The 25,080-nt window shown below is 56.4% G+C and overlaps 2 protein-coding genes across 2 annotated transcripts; one reads left to right on the top strand and one right to left on the bottom strand.

Annotated features, from left to right (window-relative positions):
- The first annotated feature begins 710 nt into the window (after positions 1-710).
- Positions 711-9,898, top strand: LOC119100134 (beta,beta-carotene 9',10'-oxygenase-like). Its single transcript, XM_037223243.1, has 2 exons — positions 711-838; positions 7,177-9,898. The coding sequence occupies exon 2, from the start codon at positions 7,421-7,423 to the stop codon at positions 9,002-9,004; it is 1,584 nt and encodes a 527-aa protein (XP_037079138.1). The 5' UTR covers positions 711-838; positions 7,177-7,420; the 3' UTR covers positions 9,005-9,898.
- A 1,210-nt stretch (positions 9,899-11,108) lies between these two features.
- On the bottom strand, positions 11,109-23,270 carry LOC119101034 (chitooligosaccharidolytic beta-N-acetylglucosaminidase). The gene is made up of 4 exons (XM_037224280.1): positions 23,144-23,270; positions 15,132-16,071; positions 14,454-14,597; positions 11,109-13,114 (listed from the first exon to the last, which is right to left on the bottom strand). The coding sequence occupies exons 1-4, from the start codon at positions 23,215-23,217 to the stop codon at positions 12,395-12,397; spliced, it is 1,878 nt and encodes a 625-aa protein (XP_037080175.1). The 5' UTR covers positions 23,218-23,270; the 3' UTR covers positions 11,109-12,394.
- Between the last annotated feature and the right edge of the window lie 1,810 nt (positions 23,271-25,080).

The following is a 25,080-nucleotide window of genomic DNA, read 5'->3' on the forward strand; positions in this document are numbered from 1 at the left end:
ATATTTGACACTGTGACGTCACACAAGGCCCCTGCGTGACTGTAGGATGTTTTGGCCTCTTGGTGACGGCGATTCGGCGCGCGTGTTCTGCTAGGAGAGAGTTTTGTCGCATCAGTCGGATGCGGGTAATGATGGCGATATCATCAATGGACGTATATGGTGGGTGATAAGAGCAGTAGAGCCGTTACCCGTGCTGAAGACCGGCACCATGGGCCTTATCCTGCGACGGGAGCCGTGCTGGGGCCTCGCCACCTGGAGTCCCAACACGCCTCCACGGCCCGGTCACTGACGGGAGCCGTGCTGGGGCCTCGCCACCTGGAGTCACAACACGCCTCCACGGCCCGGTCACTGACGGGAGCCGTGCTGGGGCCTCGCCACCTGGAGTCCCAACACGCCTCCACGGCCCGGTCACTGACGGGAGCCGTGCTGGGGCCTCGCCACCTGGAGTCACAACACGCCTCCACGGCCCGGTCACTGACGGGAGCCGTGCTGGGGCCTCGCCACCTGGAGTCACAACACGCCTCCACGGCCCGGTCACTGACGGGAGCCGTGCTGGGGCCTTGCCACATGGAGTCCCAACACGCCTCCACGGCCCGGTCACTGACGGGAGCCGTGCTGGGGCCTCGCCACCTGGAGTCACAACACGCCTCCACGGCCCGGTCACTGACGGGAGTCGCCCGCCGCACCGCAGGCGCGCCGGCAGGCGGCCACCATCGCCCGGCTGCAGCGGCAGCTGGCCCAGCAGCAGTTGGTCATCGACCAGCAGCGGCGACACATCGACAGCCTGGCCCCGCAGCCCGGCTAGTACTCGCCACGGCCGCCAGGGGCACCGCAGCAGGTTGGGGCGCGTCAGACAGGTTGCCTGCCAGGTGTGATCTGCGGCTTTGTAAGCGATTGGAAGTGACGCTCTGTGTGCTGCGTCCTTGGAGTTTCAAGACGTGTATGAAGGATGTTAAATGATTTGCAAAGGCCTTTCACCTCTGTGTGGCTGTTGAGCTTGACAAGGTTTGTCTGTAACACTTTTGTGTTATCCGTTCACAAACGGCATGTTCCTGCAGCTCGTGGTCCGCCAGTGCACCAGTTCCGCGGTGAAGTGAACCACTTTTGCTGCCAATCGGCGAATTTGAATGAAACTAGATTTTGATATTTCTTTTAGATTGAGCTCCGCGAGCTGACTGGCGTCGTGACCGCGCCCGCCACTCCCTGATGGCCAGGCTGTGCTCGCTGCACTGGGAGCCCGTGACCCGCGCCCGCCACTCCTGATGGACCAGGCTGTGCTCGCTGCACTGGGAGCCCGTGACCGCGCCACCGCCACTCCTGATGGCCAGAACTGTGCTCGCTGCACTGGGAGCCCGTGACCGCGCCCGCCACTCCTGATGGCCAGACTGTGCTCGCTGCACTGGGAACCCGCGACCGCGCCCGCCACTCCTGATGGCCAGACTGTGCTCGCTGCACTGGGAACCCGTGACCGCGCCCGCCACTCCTGATGGCCAGACTGTGCTCGCTGCACTGGGAACCCGTGACCGCGCCCGCCACTCCTGATGGCCAGACTGTGCTCGCTGCACTGGGAGCCCGTGACCGCGCCCGCCATTCCTGATGGCCAGACTGTGCTCGCTGCACTGGGAACCCGTGACCGCGCCCGCCGCTCCTGATGGCCAGACTGTGCTCGCTGTTCTGGGAGCCCGTGACCGCGCCCGCCACTCCTGATGGCCAGACTGTGCTCGCTGTTCTGGGAGCCCGTGACCGCGCCCGCCACTCCTGATGGCCAGACTGTGCTCGCTGCAACTGGGAACCCGTGACCGCGGCCCGCCACTCCTGATGGCCAGACTGTGCTCGCTGCACTGGGAGCCCGTGACCGCGCCCGCCACTCCTGATGGCCAGGCTGTGCTCGCTGCGCTGAGAGCCCGCGACTGCCGTGCGGACGGCGGCGACTCCGCGGGCGCCTCGCCCTGGGCCTGGGAGAAATGGGTGCGGCCTGCGACCGTTGGCCACCATCCCGGTCGCCCTGGGCCCAGAGGAATGGGTGCCGGCTGCGACCGTTTGGCCACCATCCCGCTCGCCCTGGGCCCAGAGGGAATGGGTGCCGGCTGCGACCGTTGGCCACCATCCCGCTCGCCCTGGGCCCAGAGGGAATGGGTGCCGGCTGCGACCGTTGGCCACCATCCCGCTCGCCCTGGGCCCAGAGGGAATGGGTGCCGGCTGCGACACTGGGCCACCATCCCGCTCTGCACGGATGGGGGCCCACCTGACTTCAGTGTCGTGGCTGAGGGTCTGTCACGAGGACTTTGATTTGATGGTCTATTGCCTCCCATGATAATGCGTGTTTGCGCGATGTTTGACCCGAGCACTGAGTGGAACAACCCCTCCTTTAAGGAGTCAATACACGAGATACGACAATCTGTGCTGTTGATGATTGCTGCCGCTGCTGGGCGTCTCCGGAAGGCCCCTCCGCGAGCCCGTCCGGTTGAGATCAGTGTCTCTCCGCATGTTCGGCAGTGACCAACATGGTAACGACCCATCACCGGCCACCCATGCCGGCGGGCCGTGTGGTCGCGGTGGCATGAGAGAGTTGTTTTTACACGGGACCGTAGCGTGGGAAGCGACGGCGAGCGCTTCTCTCGAGGCGGACCGCCAGCGGCTCGAGCGGTCAGTGACACTCGATGGCGCACGCACCAGGTGGAGCTCTCTGCGCTTGCTTTTTGTGCTCGAGGACGCACATGGATCTGACTGAGATTCCCATGGGCGGGCCTGTCGCCGGGTAAGTGCTTCTTACGTTGATGGTAAAGTCTTTGCTCGTGTTTCAAATTTCAAAAAAAGTGGTTCAAAATAGTATTTATGTGATCTCGAGAGAATTATGGGCAGGCTCGGCGAGCAGCATGCCGGAATTCGACCACCAGTTGGGTACCGACCCGTCGTTCGACCGAACAAAGCTTGGACGTGCCCCAGCGCGAGCGCCAACGCTGACTTGGGGAGCCGTTGTGTCACGTGTTTTGCCGTGACGTCGGCAGGATCGCCCCGCTCCGCCGCCTCTGCCTGCCTGACTGGGCGTGCGTTTGTGGAAGCGTCACGAATCTAGCCAAGTGCACCGGCGCGTAATGTACCAGCACTTTTCGGTGATGCGCTTGCCAGCTGCCCGGACGTCTGTCACCTTCCCAGCCCATCGGTGGCGCTGATCGCCGCCAGCGGCCGCCGCGCGGTGACCCGTAGGGCAACTTAATCTTGCGTAAGCTTGACTTTTATGTCCTCGGAAGAGGACCTGCCCCCGTATCTGGCTTGCCATGCCGTTGATCGGGGGTGACATGCACAACTTACGGCCACAGCTAGGAAAGTTAAGGCCTACTATCGGCCGTTTTCAGCTGTCCTGCCTTGATAAGCTTGAGGCAGCCAAACTAGCAGTTACACGCATCGCGAAACAACTGAAAGATAGAGCGATCTTCGAACGGACTTCGCGTATGGCTCGAGGCCCGGTGACGGTCCTCCGCGCGTCTCTGACTAGCCGTGCCGTTCGGCGTGCGCCCGAGCAATAACGGGGAGAGGGGCGTTAGCGCCGCGGAACATATTGGGGTCCCGTGCGGTCGATTCGAGACGGGCCGGCGCCGCTCGTAGTGGGTATTTCGGGCCACTCCGTCGGTATGAGAGAGGCTGCCTTCAGCTGAAGCGATCCATGCCCGGAACAAGCGGCGTCCCCGGCCGCTGCCGGCCCGAGGGGCAGGCGGGGCGGAGGGTCGTCGGCGGTGATGCACCTGCTGCTCGGTCTGTGGCGCGGGCTGTCCGTTGCTGATCTGATCTCGGTTCACACATGTCGTTCCATTTTCCGTGGCTTCTGTTGATTCAGGTCGGGGTCTTGCGTCGTCGGCCGGACGCGCCAGGCGTTCTTGGGGTCTGTTTTAGCATGTAATAAGGCGTGAGTATGAGGTTTAATGACCAGAATACAATACCCTCCCGATTCTTGTGCTCGACCAACTACCTCTTGAGGTTTGCAGCTGCATAGTGGACCAATGACGTCTGTTGAATGGCCTGACTAGCCATCCCGCCTCCTGGTTGGAAACGGCTGGCGGTCGGCGCGTGCGATACAGGAGGATCAAACAGCGCATTGCACATAGACGATGGATGTGACCCTTACGCTGCTTACGCAATGGCCATTCTATCTATGTGGGACAGATCGTATCTCGACATTCCGTGCAGATAGTGTCTGCCGTCTGGTTCCTAGTGGTGAGTCGAAGGGGCCTCTCAATGGGACTCGTCGATGCATAGACGGAGTTTATAGAAGTGCATGCAGTAATTTGTGCGGACGCATTTGCGATCATGGAGTCGAAGATGAAATGTGGCGGCATAGTGAAAGGTGTTTGTCATGGACGGTGAGATGCCGTACATTCGGTTAATATGCAAGTACTTTCTCACGAAGCGATTATGTGGCGGGTTTGTCTCATAATCCACAGACGGTTGCGTCAGCCCTCACATACCTTCGTGCCGGGGTCCACCACACTGCCGGCGGTCCCCATTAAACTAACGCCAGTCGCGGGGCAGCACTGACCTGACCACGGTCGGCAGTGGCTGCAGCCCCCGTCCGTGTTAAAGCGCATGTGTGTCTAGCCAACCACTGTCAGAATCATGCTCGTGATCACTTGTTGGCTGTGACTAAGAGCGTCACCTTGTCACGGCCTCATTGTGAATGAGGCCGCGGCCTCGGCTGGTCCCGAACTGCAACGTCTCTCGGTCCGCTGGCCCGATCGGCTGATTGGCTCCCGTAGTTAGGATTCCTCAGCGCATGCCCAGAGCACCAAATTAATGTAGGACGCTTGCGACAAACGACGCACTTTGAGTTATACTGGGCACCGATGATCCCTACGCATTGCACTTTGTGCAAAGTTCATGCGTTGCGCTGAAGATTGCATGCCGGATAATTACTCAAATGTCAGTGGGTTGCACTGGACTTTTACCCACATTTTATGCTTTCCAATGAGTCGCCCTGTCAGTTCCTTGGGCCGTGGCTTCGGGCCATGCCCCGCATCACGAGCCAACGACAGTCTCTGAGCGATATTTCGATTCCCATGACCCTTGTGCCAAGCTAGGCGTCGCATAGAAAGAATGGGCCCACGAATGCTCCCGTCGCCTGTCATCAGCTGTCAGTGTCGCCCTGCCTCCGGCGAGAGCAAGAAAATATGTTTTAGGAGCGAGCGCAGAGAACCGGTTCGTTACCGGCGAGACGGCGCTGTTCCGAGATCGCCGGGGGGTAGGACGACTCTCTCCGTTGCGTGCAGGCCCGAAGGACAGCCTCACGGTCGTCTGTGGTCACGGCTGACGCGGGGGAAACGTGCTGACTGTCTGGGATGTGCTCAGGCCATACCTGAGCACCCCGTCTGTGGTTTAATGCCTGGCGGACGGGCGCTTTTCTTGCCTTTGGCGAACGAGGGGGCGTCAAAGCCTCCGCCATCTCGAGGCCCCAAGAGGTTAGAACCAAGCGGAAACGGCATTGTTTGGTTTGAGTAAAACTGTTCTAAATTTGTGTCGCTAATTGTCAGTGCAAGCGACATTTGGAGGATCGAATCGGGGTGACGGGAAAACGTTGGTTTTGTCTTTGTTGGGAACTGCGTGCTTTAAAAGTGTTGAAATGCGCTATAGCCTAAATATGCGCTATATCCGCTAGTCTAAAACACATGAAATGGGTCAAGCCGTTTCGTGTATAGGACCCATTTATTTTTCTCAAGAACTAAAGGTAATATGATGACGAAACAAGCAAGGATAGCCTTTGTCAGTTTAAAGCCTTTGTCAGTTTAAATCAGATAAGTGCTTACGTCACCTAATAAGGAGTGAGGCCATGCAAGGCCCAATACTAGTTCTGCAAAGATTTTTTTACGCATTTGGATGACGGAAACGTTTTCTAATTACAGACCCATATCAGGTAGCTTGCCAAGATGCAAGGCAGCACAAACAAATCAAGACACGAAGGTCGTTGAGAGCAGGTATTCCACAGTAAACGTGCGTTATCGAGCGACTGAAAACACATGCGGTCTATGAGATATGGAGCCTTGCAATTTTCACAGGCTTAGAGTTTGGAAAACTGAGGTTCTCAAAGTGTTAGTGCTATGTTTTTTTGTACAGTTCTTAAGTTATTTTATGGAAAGCTCGGTGACTCTGAGGCCGATGCAAGGCCGCTGATTTAATCCCGGCGGGGTTTTATCGGTTTGCTGTTTTGCGTGTGATAGCACGGTCTCACAGCCCGCACCGAAGCCTGCACACAGCACTCTGAAGGCCGGCACTTGTCTGTGTGGTAATCAGGGAATTGGCTGTCAGCATGACTCAGTGATGAACAACACGGCGATGCCTAAATATGACACGTCATTTCCAGTGCCATCATATCTGTCCCATTCGCGTCCGTAACGAAGCCATTCACGCGCTGCGGAAATGGTGGGCAAGATTTCCTGTTGGGCCGCACCCTTCCGATGTCGGAAGCCGGCTTTGGTATCGATGAATTTGGGTTTTATCGCGTTTCGCCCTTAACTGAGGCTATCTTATCAAAGAACGTACCGCGACGCTTATGACGATTTTCTGCATCATACTCCAAAACCCCGCCATTTTCAAGTATTCCGCGGCACCCACCCTTCCTGACAGGGTGATAGGTGGGCGCGCCCGCACAGGCTCAGCAATGGAGTGTGTCGTGAACCCCCAGTGTCTGCGTGCAAACCATCCCGTGCGGGTGGAGCGTGGCCCTCCCGGCGAAAAAGTCTGCGGCTCTAGTCGTCGGAACGGTTTGTCGGGCTTCCGGACCTGAATTGCTGCCCCTCCAAAAAGTGGCCTTGAGTGGATGCCAGCCGCAGCCTCTGACAAATGGAGAACAAGTCAACGGAACATGGGCAGACGCGAGCTTTCCGTGTCGCATCTGGCAGTTTTCGCTGACTTCGTGGCTGCTTTTGCTGTCGCGTGCATCACGTGAAGTTACCGTGTCTCGATGAGTCAGCAGTTTGCTATACGCAGGCGTGGAAACAACGTCCCCCGACGCCTGCTGCATCCGCGCTTGGACCGGGACAGCGGCGCCCTCTATGATGTGCCGTCTAGCGCAGGGGCGTTGGCTCGCGGAATAATTGTGGGCAGCGGTAAAGCAAGGGAAGTGATCGAAACTATCGCTCAAATGCACAGAAACGGGGTTCATCTAAACTTTAAACCTTTTTTTCGCAGTTGAGACTGTACTCCTGCCGTTCCCATCTGAAGGGAATCTACACCCCTCGTCTGGTTAATGACGCGTTCGTGGGCCAGTCACCGCCGCTTTTGACGGGCGTCTGCGGCGAGACACCCCTCCGCCTGGGCGGGACGGCCACTCTCACCCACCAGCCGTCACTCTGCCGGACGCCGCGTCGAAGGGAGGGGCGCGCCGCAGCTGCTACCGCCAAGCCGGCCTCACTCAGCAGATCTCGGCCTCGCCATGGAGGTGCCCGGCCTGGCGGAGCTGGTGTACGACGCCGAGGAGCAGCTGCAGCCGGCGGCGGGACAGCTGGTCAGCGGCCAGCTGCCCGGCTGGCTGGCCGGCTCCCTGTACCGCGCTGGACCGAGCAAGTTCAGTCTGGGCGACGGCTTCACCGTGCGCCATTGGTTCGACGGCCTGGCCATGGTGTGCCGGTTCGCTGTCGGCGCCGGCCATGTCACCATCCAAAAGCGCTTCGTCCAGTCGGACGCCTACAAGAAGGCGGTCAAGCACAATAAGCTGATTTATACTGAGTTTGGAACGCGCGGCCACCCGGACCCGTCCAAGAACTTCATCAGCCGCATGGTGTCGTCGATCCTGCCGACCGACATGACGGATAACAACTTCAACAATATGTACAGCGTCAACGGCCAGCTGTTCGCTGCGTGCGAGACGGCTCTGATCCACCGGATGGAGCTCAGCTCGCTGGAAACGCTGGAGAAGGTGGACCTGTACAAGCTGCTGGGTGTCAACTTGTGCTGTTCGCACCCCGTGACGGACGCGGACGGTACGGTATACACCTTGGGCGTCACCTTCATTCCCGGCTTCAAGTATCAGCTGAACAAAATTCCACCGGCACCGGCGGCCACGGACGGCCGAGAGGCGTTTGGAGCGGCCAAGTGCCTCCTGTCTATGTCGTCCTCCTGGACGACGGCCTACTCGTACTACCACTCCTTCGGCCTGACGGAGAACTATATCGTGCTGCTGGAGCAGCCGCTGGTGATGGTGCTGTCCAAGGTGATGTCGATGGTTGTCAAGGGCAACTCGCTCAAGGACTGCATGGAGTGGCATCCGGAGTATAACGTGAAGCTGTACGTCGTTCATAAAACCGACGGCAAGTTGGTCAAGACCAAGTATGTCACTGATGTGCCGTTCTTCCAGTCGCACATCTGCAACGCCTTCGAAGACGGCGACCAGATCATCCTGGACATGGTCACCTCGGAGGGCCCGGACATGCTGGACGCGATGTTCCTCGACAAGATGAGCGAGAACAAGCTGCACTGCAGCCACCCTGGCCGCATCACCCGCCTCGCCATCCCCGTGTTGGAAGACGTCAAGAAGGCCGCCGAGGGCGTTAACCTTGTGACGTCACAGGCGACGACGGCGACGGCCGTGCGGAGCGGCGACACGGTGACGCTGACGCTCGACCTGTTCCCGGACGCCGGCGTCGAGTACCCGACCATTAACCCGCGCTTGCGTGGCAAGCCTTACCGTCACCTGTACGTCAGCGGCCTGTACGACCAGGGCGCCTTCCGCAGCGGCATCGGCAAGCTGGACATGGTGGGGCGCTCGAAGCGCGTGTGGCGCGGCGAGCCAGCCACGTTCCCATCGGAGGCGACGTTCGTGCCGCGGCCGGACGGCGCGGCCGAGGATGACGGCGTGCTGCTTCTCACGCTGCTGGGCACCGGCGGTCGACCCGATCACCTGGTGCTGCTGGACGCGGCGAGCATGGAGCCGCTGGCTCGCGTTCGCTTCGACTGCCGTATACCGCAGATGGTGCACGGACACTGGGTGCCGGCCGAAAAGGCAGAGAAGGCCCAGTAGGCGAGGAAGAGAACCAGCGGTCCGCGCGGAGGAGGCTTGCTGAGCCGGCGGAAGAGGCCTGGTGTGCCGCCAAGAGCGTAGTAGGCCCATTCTTCTAAAACGTTAATTTTAAAGGAGACATCGTTTGGTTACGACTGTGGACACCATTCGTGACCGAGTCTGAAGGGGCTGCAGGCTCTGCTGGCATGCATCTGTAACCCACTGAAGACACGTGAGACGGAGGGGCTGAATGGTGAGCCTCTGGCCGGCTGCTGTCCGCGACCGCGGACCGTCGCAACACGGAAGAGCAAAGCGCGGTCCGTCATGCTGGCGACGGCGGGGCAATATGTAAGGCGCATAGTTTTCTAGCGAGCTGATCTCAGTTCTCGTCTGGCAATACGCCTAACAGCAACGTGAGACGAAAGATTGGCGTGAGGCGGCTTTTATTCCAGCTTGCACACGCTGAGATGAATAAGTGATCGAATATGCATATCAGAAAACGCTCATACCTGTGGACTGTCGACGGTTATTGCGGTGCTTGTTCTTACTGCTGTAATTGCACGTGCATTGGTGAGCTGCCAGCAACAGGGCCGGGTTCCGGGAACATATTTCACAACCACAAATGACTGGTTTCGCACTAGATGGGCCTATCGAAGGAAAGCTATTGTTTATCACGACCGTGGTGATGGGTCTTCTGCTGAAATGTATTTGCACAGTGCACGCCAAAGTCCACGCCCCTCGATGCGGCAGTGAGAGCTGTGACAACATATTCTGCTTTGTTCGGGATCGCACCCCGCGGTGGCACTCGTCCCTGTAAGACGTACTGCATGATACAAACTGTTATGCAACTCGTTCTTGTGCACTTTGAGATGCTATCATACTGTCAAGTAGTACATAAATGCAGGTCATGACCTCGACTGGCGTCTGAGAGCAGACACGACTGCTGCCACTCTCCTCTACCGACTGTATGGGGATAGTGCGGGATTGGCAGGCGGCAAGGCGCTGCGATCCACGAGCCGAACACTTCGCTGGAGTTTCAGCCGATATGAAATTTCTCCAGTGGGACTTCATGGTTTGAAAGCTCCTTATCACTGATTTAACAGAGCTGAGCGAGGATGAGCGGAACGAAACTGAGCAGGAAGCCTCGCCCACCCTTAGACATATCTGTACACAGGAAAGTATACAGGTAACTCAGAGGAACACATGTGATTGCTCACCGGGGTCGGCGAGCTGTTACATAAGTGGATGGGACGGTCCGACGAGAGACCAGTGATGACGTACCGGCATCAGCTCCCATACTTGGGAACCAGTCTAGAGCCGGCAGGGTTTGCGGGCACCGCTGCGGGCACCGGGCACTCTCTCGAGGTGTCCGTTGGATTCAGAACTCCAGGGACTGATGGCATTTCCGAAGTCCAAGTTGGAAATTGTGTGGATAGCGACTAAATCTTTGTAGTTGCTTTTTTGGACAGCGGATGTCGTTCTGCCGCGTCGGTCTGGTGTCTTCACGAAAGCCTCTGATACACATTACTTATCCGTGCTCAATTTCTTTCTTTTCATTTGATTCGAGTGACGGAACGCGGCGACGCCAGCGGTGACTGATGTTAATGGTTGAAGCTAGTAGCCGTTTGACTTCTTTAATTGGAAATTTTGGGATTACCTGGTATTCTGGACCCCCTTTGGGCGGACAGGTGGTCCATCCCTGGACTATGGATTCAACTTGGACAAGAACTTCCGGAAAACGGCGTCTGTGCTGGCCGACGGCGGCCGTTGCGTCATAGGTTCGGTCACCCGACCCACTCACTGTTCAGTGGGTTATTTACAGCCATGCCCACCAGTCACATATCACTTATCAGTGGTAACCACCCGCTACCTCACTAGGCACATTTTCCCCAATGTTTAGATCTATAGTATGGAGATCTAAAAATATCTAAACTCCAACGTCATATTTGTTTTGATGGAGACTCGAAGGGCAATGGAAATGAAGGAGTACAATGCAAACGAAAAACAAGGGAGACGAAGTGAAAAGGAGTGCATCCAGAAACATAACGATACATTTACTGAAACACACTCGATGTTCTGTATTTTGAAAAGCTAACGATGAGCAAGGGAAACAAAAAAAGGAGTGCAACCAGGAGCATTACAATGCATTTATTGAAGCATACACTCGATGTTTTGTGCTTCCGCCAACACCTACAGCCATACCAGTAATTCCTCCTGAATATGCACCCGACCGCACTGGACGCAGTGTCCTGCTGTGGGGTCAGACTGGTGTTACAATGCTCCACGCAGGGATGCAGATTCGACACGATATTATAACCGATTCTCGCTGCCGCGACGTCCAGGAAGCACCACGATTTCAGCTATGCATACATTTAGCAAAGTCACAACCATTTTCTACTAACACTGCAATCAGCCGACTGCACAGCTAACTAATATCAACGTTTTTTTGCCATCGCTATCAGATAGCTTGTGATGACTATGCTCAGCATTTCTACCTCTCATAACAGCCGTGTTTTTTCCACGGATCCATTCAGATGACACACATGATGCGTCCAGCTTATCTGGGACCTGAAGACAACCGACACAACGTGCACCCCTTCAGCTGTCATATATTGAGAAAGGGCTCTCTCCTTTATGTTTTAAGGCTATTAGCGGCATAATAAAGGGAGGAGAAGAGACAATCTAATTAAACGGCACTAACATAGCAACCTAACAACCACCCGCGTCAGACGTTTGCTAGTCCCAGGAATTCCGAAGTTGCACAAAACCAAAACAGCTACTCGCACGGCCTTACCACCCTGCCTTACTGCACGCTCATTCCTCCACTGAGTGTTTGGCGACAACGTTGAGCGCGCAGCTCGTGTCGCAAAATCTGAAATGGGTGGCGAACCAACGGCGACAGAATTACACATGGCACATCACGACCTACCCGATCACAATCATGCAAACTTAAACGTGTGCCGTGCAAGGTTTAAAACATGGAGCTTTGGGCCCGATTGGTGACCAGAATGTGATGCAAATGATTAGTGGCCAGAATCTCTAAAACCACACAAATTGCTCGGATATAAAGTACTCGACCTCAGCACCAGCTACCTCCGGGAACTTAATCTCCCAAACATTACTATTTATGGCAGCTTGATGTCAAACGCTGCAGCCCATGGAGAGCGTGCTTACCGACACAAGCGACAACGCGACAGACATCACAGACAATCGTTGGTAGCCGACCGGCGCGACACCTACCGGCGGAGACCGCACTTTAAGCGACACCTGGAGCTGACACCTAACGGCGAGCAGCGCCACTACTAAATCCCCGTCACCCCGCCAGTGGAAGACGAGGCCCGCCCTGCTGGCGCGGTTGCCGTGCCCAGCTGCTTGCGCCGCCTGCGTGGCCAGCCCCGGCGCGGCACCGCGCTACAGGCACACGCCGTCGTTCAGGTGGCAGTACTGCGGCTGGAGGGACTCGGCGGCCACGCCGCGGCCCACCATGCGCTCGCGGTGGTGCACGAACCGAGTGAGCGCCTCGGCCGAGCCCGTCTCCGGTTCTGCCCAGAGGCGCTCGGCCAGCGCGGCGCCGCGTGGCCACAGCTTCTGGTCGAGGGTCTGGTCGTCCGACTGCTCAGCCCAGAGCGCCGCCGAGCCGCCCACGACGAGGTCGGCGTAGTCGTGCGCCGCGCCGCCCCCGTCGACCTTCGTCTGGAAGCTGCGCGCGATGGCGCGCGGGCTGTTGTCGTACACCGTCTGCCAGCTTTTGTAAGGCGAGCACCAGTTGTTTCCGCTGCCGACCCAGGCCGAGAAGCCGCAGTCCAGGTACCAGGCGTCGTAGTTGGACATGATGACCTTGAAGCCCTGCCGGAGCAGCTCGCCGATCTGCGCGTCATCACCGGTCGTCCACACCTGGATCCAGTACTGGTGCGGCGTGAGACGCGAGGCTCGTGACGGCATGGCCGTCAGGTCGCTGGTCCAGAGCACCAGCGGCATGGCGTGGCCGCTCACGTTCCGCCAGATGTCGGCCGCGCGCGACTGGTACTCCACCCACAGATTCATGTACTCGTGGTCGTCGGTCGGGTCACCGCCGTGATCCTTGACGTATGCGGCGATCTCGGGCGTCGACTTCCAGCAGTTCAGGTTAATCTGTCGGCAGTGGATGCGCGTGAGGCGTTGGGCATTCGGCGACGACGGCGTTCGGCGCAGACGCATACGGAAAACCTGTACGCTTGTAAAAATGACTTGAAAGGTACCGTCCCTAATCTGTCGAAGCACACTTACCACGCATGCCCAAATTATCTTACATGGACGTTTAGAAGTGCAACAAAATGGAAAGCAACGATGAGATCGACTATGAGACTCAGATTGATTTTCTCCACAAAATTACATCTCCTCGCCTAAAGGAATGGTCTGCCAAAAACAAACAAATGCTGATGACCGTCACGTAACTTATTTGAACAGAATTCCATTTTAAGCTGCATGTTGCACGTTATATCCTACTGACTAGATTATTTCTGAATGACCTCAAGTATTTACAGCATAACTTTATTGAAACATGCATCAATTTTAGCCATCAACATACAACAGTGAGAGCGAATATATACGATATACGAATATATATAGCGAATATACGATAGGATCGATGTCACGCTCCTGTCCCAGAACAGGACCCGTGAGCCCTGTACTGTGAGCTTAGATAAGGTTGGGGCAAACACTGAGTGTCAACAGGTTCGGCTTTTCCGTCTGTCCGCGCCTTATCAGTTTAGATTTGTCAAAACAACGTCGCCTGAGGCGTGTCATGGCCATTGGCTCATCTTGGCTTCATCTTGGATCATGGCTTATCTTGTTGCGAAGGCCCAGACCGCAACAGAGCACTGGCAGCCGGGCTGGGAGTACATCAGAAGCTGTCCAGGTCTGCGCCATCTCACGTCTCTCGTCAACGGAAGCATCGCACCTTTTGGAAGTTGTCAACTGAACTGCCTTACATCGTAAAGGTCGCTAACCAAACTGCCTAATCTCGCAAAAGTTGACAACTGAATCACCCCTCTCTGTGATAATCGTTAGTGAGGCAGCCTCAGCCCCCACCCCTTGAAAGTCGTCAGCTGGACTCATCACCTCGTGAAAGTCGTCAGCGAAAAAGTCGTCAGTGGGACCACTCCACCCCGCGAAAGTCGTCAGTGGGACCACCCCACCCCGCGAAAGTCGTCAGCGGGACCACCCCACCCCGCGAAAGTCGTCAGTGGGACCACTCCACCCCGCGAAAGTCGTCAGCGAGACCACTCCACCCCGCGAAAGTCGTCAGTGGGACCACTCCACCCCCCGCGAAAGTCGTCAGTGGGACCACTCAACCCCGCGAAAGTCGTCAGTGGGACCACCCCACCCCCCGCGAAAGTCGTCAGTGGGACCACTCCATCCCCGCGAAAGTCGTCAGTCCGGCCATCATGCCTCGTGACGTACGGAGGTGGGCAGCCTCGTAGAACCTCACCTCGTCGCCTCCTACGTGGAAGATGTCCGGATCGAACATGTCGTTGAAGTCGGCGTAGATCTTCTCCAGCACCTTGTACATGTTCTCATTTATGATGTTCATCTGCCCACAAGGCGGCTCGACACAATACTGAGTCCACGGCTCCTGGAAACGGCCGGAGCGTTCCTGTCTGACGGTCTGCAGAGATGGTTACCACACTAGTTTCTCCGACCTTTAGGAGCTCTAGGGAGGCACTATTCCGCGGTTGTTTTAAACAGTCCGCGATAGCACAGCGTGCCTGTGTTGTGACGTGCGAAAACAGCAGTGCAACGACTCACCATCGACCCCTCATTGTAGGCAAATTGCCCGACTCCCGCGTGGTCCTGGTGAATGAACAGACATTGCCAGAGGCTGTCCAGCCCATACGTGCGTCTAAATGTTTGGCTTCTGATCAGGCTGGTAACTGAAAATCACCGGTCTGAAGGGCGCTGACCTCAATTTTTCTCAAACCGGGCATTGTATCATGTACGGGATGCAGCCCCGGCTATTAATCTACACCTCTCCAGGCGCGAGTGAGAGCACCACTCACCTCCCCGAATCAAACCCACTCCCCACCCTTCCCGAGACTCATTACCCTGCCGCCGTGACCGGGCCCGCGGCCCTTCGGACCCCCCCCCCCCCCCGCCATCGTCCTCTTACCTCACCGACGCAGACGGCCAGCTTGCCGAGGCCGGCCTTCTCGCCCCACTGCCATCCGTAGCCGACGTGGGCGGGCGCGTCCAGCTCGGGCAGCAGACGGACGCCGCGCTGCTGGGCGTAGCTCACCAGGTCGCGCACCTCTGTCGCCGTGTACACCTCCTGCGGTGAGTAGGCGCCGTATTGTGCCATGCGCGGTTCGCGCCCAACCTCGATCGGGAAGCTGTGCGTGTCGGTGATGTGCCAGTGCAGTGTGTTCAGCTTGTTCATCGACATGGCGTCGACGGTGCGCCGCAGGCCGGCCAGCGAGATGAAGTTGCGCGCCGTGTCGATCGTGAGCGCGCGCACCGGGTAGACGGGCGCATCGCTCAGCATGGTCATGTTGATCACCTGCAGACAGGCGTGCTGATCGTCGTAGTTGATAAGCTGCGAGACCGTCTCCAAACCGTGGCGCGCGCCGAAGAAGGTCGGTGCGTACACGAGCACGTTCATGTCGCCGTCCTGCGTCTGGTTGATGAGCACCTGGTGGAACTCGCTGGTGTTGACGCTCAACCGGACGATGTCGGAGTCAACCACCACGACTACGCGCAGCAAGCGCTCGGCCAGTGCCGGCGGGCAGTGGCCGGCGCGTGTGCAGCCCGCCTTCTGCGGATGCTTCAGCACCGGATGCAGCACCCGCAAGTTGCTGAGGAAGATCTCAGTGGCCTCTTGCAGCATGGGCTTCACCGGCCCGGGAGCCGTCAGCGTGAACTTGACGCGGTCGAGGAGGAAGGGCACGGTCTTCTTGCCGAACATGGCCGGCCCGGTCGGCCGCGGCCACACCACCGACAGGTCGCCACACGTCAGCTTACAACTGTTGAACTGCATGCCGTCCGTCGCCTCGTCGACTGGCCGGCGCATGCAGCGGCCCGACTCGCACCGCCACGTCCAGGGGGACAAGTCGCTGAGGCAGGGGGAGGGGGGACGGGTTAGATGGCGCCAGCCTCGGTCCGGCCTCGGCCCGTGTCGCGCGCGGCCCGACTCGCACCGCCACGTCCAGGGGGACACGTCGCTGAGGCGGGGGGGGGGGGAGGGAGGGGGGGACGGGTTAAATGGCGCCAGTCTCGGTCTAGCCTCGGTCCGTGTCGCGCGCAAGTGGACGCGATGACGTCGCTCGGGCTCAGGTGAGGCTGGTCTGCCCCACGCACGGCATCCAAGCCATAGCTTCCCTTCGTCTTGGGCCACCGGGTTTCTAACCGTCCATCCCTAGTGCAAGAATGTAACCTTTAACATTCCTGAAACATGCGATACTACCCTGGGTGATGCTGTTATGCTTCAAGAGTACCGTAACTGCACATCTCGATATTCACTGCAAACACATGACCAACGGAACGGCACCTGGTGCGGCGCAGGGTGAATGAGGTGATAGCCGGTGTGAGAGTCGTCAGTTGTTATCACGTACATGATACACAAAACTCAGCTGATGGAGCCAGACACCTCCAGCAACCCATACCGTCAGATGTGGTCAATACCTATAGAAATATATGTCCTGTATCTGTCTAGGATTCCATGAAAACTTCGGAAGTGCAGGTACACTAACGAGGTACACTAACGTAGAACCTATTTGGCATCCGGTCCGTTCAGGCAAGGTCATTTTAACACATAAAAAATAGAAGAATCTACCTTAATTTTCGGTGCGGGAAATTTTGACGAGAGTATCATACACGCGCACGTATTTCGAATGGCGTTGTTTGCAATAAACAACACCAGGGGCGCATCCAGGATTTTCTTAATTGGAGGGGGGGGGGGGGGAGATCGGTGAGATCGCACGTCATCGGTTTTCAACTTTCTGTTGGGAGTAACCGGTTGCGAAAAACGCGGACATCAGAGCCCCCGTCCATTGGCCACGTGCCTGAACCGGACAACACATCCGCGTAGCTTTAATGATGCAGCCTCTCTCAGATCAAATCACATTGTTCTGTGTTCGAGATCTGCTTCGAAAAAGGTGACACAGGCCGCCCTCGGTTGCATTACCGGCGCATCTGCCGGATGCGGATGCGGCCGTTTTGTCGTGCATTGGTGTGTTGTGACTCGACCGACACATTCGCCTGCGCCACGCACTTGGTTTAGGATCTCGGTATGTGTCGGTTGCTGAGCTCTGACATCAGCGACGGCGTGCGTCCAAAGACACAGCGACCTGCTTTTATGCCAGCACGCTCGTCCGTTTTCTGTTCCGTCGCAATCTGTCTTACGTCGCTACGACGCAGCGCTGACGAGATCTGGCACCCGCTTTCAGCCTGCGCTCGACCGTTTGTTCGTGTTGGGGAGATCGTGAGCGGTACATTGAAATGTGCCAGACAAACTGGCCCGATTAAACAGTTCGCATACCCATACCTAGCATCATACACAGCGCCACTACTGGACGCCACAGCGCCACTATTTAAACAGTTCGCACACGCACGCCCAGCATTATACACAGCGTACGCAAACCTAGCATTATACACAGCATACGCATACCTAGCATTATACACAGAGCCACCGCTGGACGGTCGCGCCTCTCTTCGCTAAAGCTTGCATGAGCCTTCGATCTGCGATCTGCAAACCTGCCCGACCCGACCCGACCAGTGGGTTTGGCGTGACCGGCATACGACGGGCCTTTGCGTGATGACATCGACCTGCGTTGCAACACACCTTCGAGCCCGCCAGCCCGATCGGACTGGCACGGCGAGTGATATATTTTCTCGGGTGTCCATGAAAAGGCCAGCAACTGTTGGTGCTCTCTTGTGGCGGCAGGAAAGAGTAAAAGGATGAAAGGACTCGGGCGCGGCTGGCATAAAACGGGTGCCGGACTGAAGGTGGGCCTGCCAGTTACCTCCCCCCCCCCCCCCTCTCCCCCTGCCAGCTGGAGCCCGTGCAAGCGATTTCTTATCAACGCCCAAGTACACTTGTTAGCGGATCGGCAAACACTTCCCTGCGAACATTGAAGTATCTCAACGTCGCGTGGTTACATCACAAGGAAGTAACCAAGCTTATGTTTGCAAAAAGATCAGCTGCTGGACTTCTTCGAGTGCCCACAGCTAGATAAAGCACGTCTGAGCAATCTAGCACGTTTCGATGCAGCGCGAGGAATGCGGTCAGTCGTCTGCCATGTGTGCAGCGTTATCCGAGTCCCATCGGAAACTTGCACATAACCGTGTCAGGGACGCATGCAGCTGACGCGCTGAGACAAGGCGACTATTCAGGTAAATGTCACCTTGTAAATGCGAAGTCGAGAACTGTAATGCAATAATCTGCCCTCGTCCTTGCCCAGTAAGCTGCTCTAGTCCGTCAACCTGCCCGCGGTCCTTGCGCAACCGTACCCGCGGGAGTCATGGCGCCCGACAACTGATAGCACAGGGGAGGTCAAGTGTTGCCAATGGGTGCAAATGGCGTAGCAGATCTCCCCGTCATGACGGGATGGCGCAGCAGGTCTCCTCGCCATGACGGGATGGCGCAGCAGATCTCCCCGTCATCACGGGATGGCGCAGCAGATCTCCTCGCCATGACGGGATGGCGCAGCAGATCTCCCCGTCATCACGGGATGGCGCAGCAGATCTCCCCGTCATCACGGGATGGCGCAGCAGATCTCCTCGCCACGACGGGATGGCGCAGCAGATCTCCTTGCCATGACGGGATGGCGCGGCAGATCTCCCCGTCATCACGGGATGGCGCAGTAGGTCTCCCCGTCATCACGGGATGGCGCAGCAGGTCTCCTCGCCATGACGGGATGGCGCAGCAGATCTCCCCGTCATCACGGGATGGCGCAGCAGATCTCCTCGCCATGACGGGATGGCGCAGCAGATCTCCCCGTCATCACGGGATGGCGCAGCAGATCTCGCCATGGCGGGATGGCGCAGCAGATCTCCCCGCCATCACGGGATGGCGCAGCAGATCTCGCCATGACGGGATGGCGCAGCAGATCTCTCCGCCATCACGGGATGGCGCAGCAGATCTCCCCGCCATGACGGGATGGCGCAGCAGATCTCCCCGCCATGACGGGATGGCGCAGCAGATCTCCCCGTCATCACGGGATGGCGCAGCAGATCTCCTCGCCATGACGGGATGGCGCAGCAGATCTCCTCGCCATGACGGCGTCTCGGACTCGTCCACAGACCAGCCCGAGATGGGCGGCCAGTCACGTTCTGTGGCGTTAAATATATGATGTTATCTATGTTGACTTACTCAGAACACTGGGAGGCCTTAGCTCAGTATCGCGTGCTGTGTTCGGCACCTGAACAGCGTCCAAGCCTTGCTAACATATAAAACCAACTGATGCGAAGAGCCTTTCAATGAATTTTGCATCACGTCATAAGCCCTTGTAGCTAATGCGATCCACTCAAATCACAGTCAGGTCCATGTGTGCAACTACCAAATTATTATTGCAATATGCTTTCAGCGTCACCTATTTTGAACATTGCAACCAGCTCACACATTACAGCATCCTGTCCATCCTTTCACCTCAAGTCCATCCATTGCAGCAAGTCTTCGAAAAGTCCGTGTATATTTCACACTGCCCCATGCAGTCATGGCAGTGCTTTAACACGCGCCCGGGTAGCCGGCTACCCTGCCCCCCCCCCCACCCCCAAACCTTCGTTACCCGTTCATCCCACACTCACCTATTGACCCCCACTCTTCGCTCAGGTGGAGGATCAATTTGACCATCTGAGATCTTGGGAACTAAGAAAGCTAGAGACACCAAATTTGCAGGGTGTGTTGACCTGTACGTGAATTCACTTAGGTCAAAGTTTCAGGTTCCTAGCTTACAACCTTCGGGTCAAAAAGGTCAAACAAGGTCAAGTTCCAGGTCGGTCTCCAAAGTGCCCCAGAACCTAGATAAGCGTTTCTAAGCAAAAGGCCCCATACTCATTTAGGGTCTGTGACCTTGTGTGACCTTTTGAAGGTCAAGGTGGCCAAAATCGTGCAAGATTGTTTTGAGTTTTGCATTTGACTAAGCGACAAAGATTACGCTAGGCAGCATGGTCCTAACGAAATGCTGAACTGGGTCATTTTAGGTCAATGACCTATTCTGACCTCTAAGAAGTTCATGGAGGATGTATGATGCGGTTCCTGCCATCAATAAATTCGAAATAAGCACCAGAAACTATCCCACACAGCAAGCCCTAGAGTAACAAAACAGGTTGGTTTGACTTTGGTGTGACCTTCATACCCGACCTTAGGTCAATTTAATTTGCTCATTCAGCTGATGTGTTGCCTAAGAAAGCATCTCAGAGATGCATGGCTTCGTCTAACACTCCGTTGTTGGATGAGATTGAAGGATTCCCTAGAAATTGTCTCCGCTGAAACCATGGCCTGACTTTGACCTGCTATACCTTTGACCTTATAGGTCACCGACCTTAAAAGGTAAATCTAAATGTTCTATGCCAAACGATCCGCTATTCAATTTTCTGCAGCTATGCAAAATTTGGCGGGGTCAATTCGACCCCCCCCCCCCCCCACCTGAGCGCGTGTTAACATGCGTTCGGATGGGGGGTCAAATTGACACCCGCGAAGGTTTTTCCAGAATGGATTCCGAATGGCGCGACTACGCCGCGCCAAATTTTGCATAGTTATAGAAATCGAATAGAAGATAGCTAAGCATCCAAAATATAGATGCAACTGGTAAGGTCGCTGACCTATGGCAGGTCAAAGTCAGGTCATGATTTCAGCAAAGTCAATTTCTAGGGAATCGTGCAATCCGATGCCGCAAAGGAGTGTTAGACGAAGCCATACACCGCTGAGATGCTTTCTTAGGCAACACCAATGTTGAATGAGCAAATAACGTTGACCTAAGGTCAGGTAAAAATGTCAGACCTGGTCACGATACGCGATCACTTACACTGCCAGCCCACGCGTTCGCGTATACTGCAGAGCTTGTGGCCATCATTAAGGCGCTTTGCTTTATGGAGGTGGGCGAAAACAGTCTGCACGTGATTTTGTCGGATTTCCTAAGTGCCATTTCGGCATTAAGACGTTTTAATCCGGACAATCCCCTTATACAGGATATTTTACTGCGTCCCGACTGTCTGTACCGGGCTGGCAAGACCATAGTACTTTGCTGGATTCCGAACCACGTTGGCATTGCGGGAAATGAGTTGGCTGCCGCTGCCGCAAAGCGTGTTACTCTTCGTCCCTGTCGAAGAGCGTTTCCGATACCCGTTATAGACCTATACTCGGCCATCTCTGCCTTTTTGCGTGGGGAATGGAAGAGCACATGGGATGCGATGGGCACCAGTAAACTCAAAAGCATTAAGCCGATTGTTCAGGACTGGCGTCCTATATCCATCCTATACGTCATCCTACTGAAAGTCTAGACGGGAGGAAGTAATCCTGTGTCGCTTGCGGATTGGCCATACTTATGCTACACATCGATACTTACTATGTCACGATGAACTACCACGATGTCGCCACTGCAACACCGCGCTCACAGTGGAGCATGTGCTCGTATGCTATCCGATACTACGCTTCGAGCGTCTGAGGTACTTTGGCCCGGCGGCGCTGTCCCTGACGCTCTCCGATTTACTGTGTGACAGCTCACCATATATCAATCATGCCCTCAGGTTCGTATCGCATGTTAAGTTTTGCACTTTGTATACACACGCCTGAATAGTTTATTCCGCGTGTAAGAAGTCTTTAGGTTGCTGAAAATTTCGTATCAAGATGTTATTGTGGGTTCACATATTCGGACATCATTGGTGACGCATTCCTCTCACAACTCAGCCGTTTTCATTTCTGACTAATATATTTTATTTGTTAACCATTAACCGCCGTAGGTAGCCATTTAGCTGTTATGGGCGCAAAGTGACCACAGTAGTCGGCGCGCCCTAAAACTCCAATCAACAACAATGTCAGACCAAGGTCAAAATCAACCTGTTTTTTACTCTAGGGCTTGCAGTATGGGATAGTTTCTAGTGCTCAATTCGAATTCATTGATGGCAGGAACCCACATCTTCCATGGACTTCTTAGAGGTTAGAACAGGTCATTGACCTAAAATAAACCAGATCAACATGTTGTTTTTAGAAGCATACTGCCTAGCGTAATCCTTGTCGCTTATTGAAATGCAAAACTTAGAGTACTCTTGCATGATTTGGGTCATCATAACCTTTAAAAGATCAAACAAGGTCACTGAACTTAACTGAGCATGTGACCTTTTGCTTAGAAACCGTTATCTAAGTTCTGGGGGTGCTTTGGAGACAACCTGGAAGTTGACCTTATTTGACCTTACTTGACCCGGAGGTCATGACCTAGGAACTTCAAACTTTGACTAAGTGAGTTCACGTACAGGTCAACACGCCCTGTAAATTTGGTGTCTTTAGCTCTCTTAGTTCCCGACATCTCAGAGTGGGGGGGGGGGGGGGTAAATTGACCCTTCCCACCCGAGCGAAGGGTATCTGGCTGGCCAACCTGGTGCGTGTTAAGTAGTCACCAGGCTTCATATTTGCGGAGTGGCGTCCAAACAATGACGTGAATGGTGATAAGGCGTGATGTGGCAATCACTCGGGTGGTGTGATACAAAAGACGGCGGTTTGCGGAAGGTGGTCTTGCAACACCATGGTACGCTTCCCATGCAAAAGCTCGTGAAGATCGACGGCGCAAGGGGGGCTGCCTAGCCTGCATTCTGCAACTTTTACACTGAGATTGGTGGGATGACCAAACTGACTACATGTTTGTTAACAGTGACATCAAACGACTGGTTTAATTAAGGCGTACTGATCGCAAGAGAGAGAGAGAGGGATTAACTGTTACCTTCGACCTTCCGTATAGCGGGAGATACTGGTTTAGCAACGTTAGTACGTTAGCTTTGGTTACATTGAGTTTTGTCAATATAACCATTGCTACCCACTAACATCACGTCGCCAATACCCTCTGGTAGTGATGGTCGGCTCTCATCGGCATGAGAGCCGCCACCTCATGCCGCCCGAAGTCCAGCAGCCTCGAGGCCTTCCCTGCCTATTTTAAGACCGGTCCGCCGTCGCGGTAGATCGGCAGCTCACGGTACCTGGAGTCGTCGATCCGGTTCTCCTCGACGGCGGTGACTGCCGTCACGAGTGCGCAGAGCAGCAGCAGCCTCATCGTTCGGCGGCGGCAGGTCCTCGCGCTCAGCACTCGACACGGGCGCGGCGGACTGAAACAGGGCGGCCGTGCTGAGCTGGGCTCGTCGCGCGGCAGCTGCCGCTGGGCCGGCGACGCTCCGCAGTCGGCCCGCTGGGCGGTGGCGGAAAGCTGGGACCGCGACTCGGCCAGTGAACGTTTTGTCCGGATTGGTGTAATGGATTGCATAGTAAAACCAACGCTGGACTTCACCAAACTGTCGTGTGTTGCTTTCTCTGCAGAGCCCGGCTGAGAATTGCTTGCTCTCCGGCTCCGGCAGATGACCAGCATCATCTAACTGCAAAGCGGCCGACACTGCGACGGTTCGCAGCCGGAGAATGGAGAGAAACAACCACACGGATTTAGCAGTCTTTGTCTCCCGGCTAAGGGTCCAAAGGCGCATGTTCGCCAGAATACTTGGCACGTCCGGACCCAGCACCCCGAGCCTGGGTCAGTGGGACGGCATCGTCTGGACTGAAATAACTGCGGTGGCGCCCGCCCGGACCAGCCAGACTGAGCAGAAGTTCTGAAGGTCGTCTGCAGGCGCATATTGCCGTCGACAAGGGATGCACTACTTTCGTCGACCCGACTAGGAAAAACCATCGACAGCGCTCAAGTGGGTGGCTTAAGAGACTACATCTAACTATGGCGACCATGTAATTCAGTCTCCAATGAGCGATGCTCATCGACAAGAAATGGTTTAATAATGGCCTACATTTATCAATAACCCTGTCGCGCCCCTCCAGCACACGCCAATGTGATCGGTGCGTCCACTGTTACCATCGATTCCGCAGCTGTGACGTGACACTAAGCTAAAGCCGCCGACTTTTTGGGTCATGCGCCTCTGAACAAACATTGCACTGTGAGCCTATTTTTAAAACCTGAGCAAACAAAAATCAGCCAACCGTTGGATGCAGAAGCATGGGGACCAGCATGGCACAGTGATAAAACACAGCAGCGGCCGCACCGCGGCACACAGGCCGCAGCGTCCGCTGCGCACGGCCGCTCATGCTTTCTCCACGCGTCGCGTATCCCGGATCAACGCCGAGCAAGCATCCGCCAGGTCAAGCGGCCGCACCCGACGCAAGCAGCAGGCCGCAACCGGCCGGCTGTGTTCTGCGCGGACGCGCTCACTTGCCTGCAACGAGCTTCGTCCTTCGCGTGGCGGCGGCGGCGGCTGGCGCTGCGCGTTCCAGCCGTGCAGTCGGAGCTCTGACGACGTCAGCCGGCGCGCGCCCACTGCCGTGCAGCGGTGGCCAAGGTCGGGGAACGTCGGCTGGCTATTGGCCAGTGCGCCGGGCGGCGGCGGGCCCGGCCCCTGGCATCGACCCGCCGGGCCGGCCGGTCCGCCGCCGCCGCTGGCAGATGTGGAGGCACTTGGGAACTGGGTTAGACTTAGGGTGGCGGGGGCCGGCGGTGCAGGGGGCAGGCGACGTGAGGCCGGCCGGGTTCTGGGTGAAAGGAACACGTGTGCCGATGTTCGGATGCGCGGGACGGTGCCGCTGGCCTTCGTGACGTGGTGCTGGCTGTCCATCCAAGCCTCTCGCATTTTTTTTACCGCCACCCATTAACAGGCGACCAGGAGTGCCCTTCCCACTACCCCAACAACACACCGGAATAAACGCGGGTCGCGGCACTCCCCACTAAGAGGTGGAAGCAAAACAAAAACAAAGACCGAGATTGCAAGGCCTGACAACAGGCTATGTTAGTCATTAGGCGAAAGGGAGGCGAAGAAGTGGTCGCAGCCAAAGGCGGGATACGGTTGGCCGCCAGTGCCCGCCAAGGAAAGCAACTCGCTGCTTACACGATTTAAGTTTGATAACATTCACACGGGTTGGGATGGGC

The sequence above is a fragment of the Pollicipes pollicipes genome, unplaced genomic scaffold, assembly GCF_011947565.3.
Source record: "Pollicipes pollicipes isolate AB1234 unplaced genomic scaffold, Ppol_2.1 Scaffold_4881;HRSCAF=5763_pilon_pilon_pilon, whole genome shotgun sequence".
In the NCBI taxonomy this organism is placed as follows: Eukaryota; Metazoa; Arthropoda; class Thecostraca; order Pollicipedomorpha; family Pollicipedidae; genus Pollicipes; species Pollicipes pollicipes.

Coding starts and splice junctions, on each gene's coding strand:
- LOC119100134 (XM_037223243.1), top strand. CDS start 7,421: ATGGAGGTGCCCGGCCTGGCGGAGCTGGTGTACGACGCCGAGGAGCAG.
- LOC119101034 (XM_037224280.1), bottom strand. CDS start 23,217: ATGAGGCTGCTGCTGCTCTGCGCACTCGTGACGGCAGTCACCGCCGTC. Junction 16,072..23,143: donor AACCGGATCGACGACTCCAG/GTACCGTGAGCT, acceptor CCCCTGCCTCAG/CGACTTGTCCCCCTGGACGT. Junction 13,115..14,453: donor TCCACGTAGGAGGCGACGAG/GTGAGGTTCTAC, acceptor CACTGCCGACAG/ATTAACCTGAACTGCTGGAA.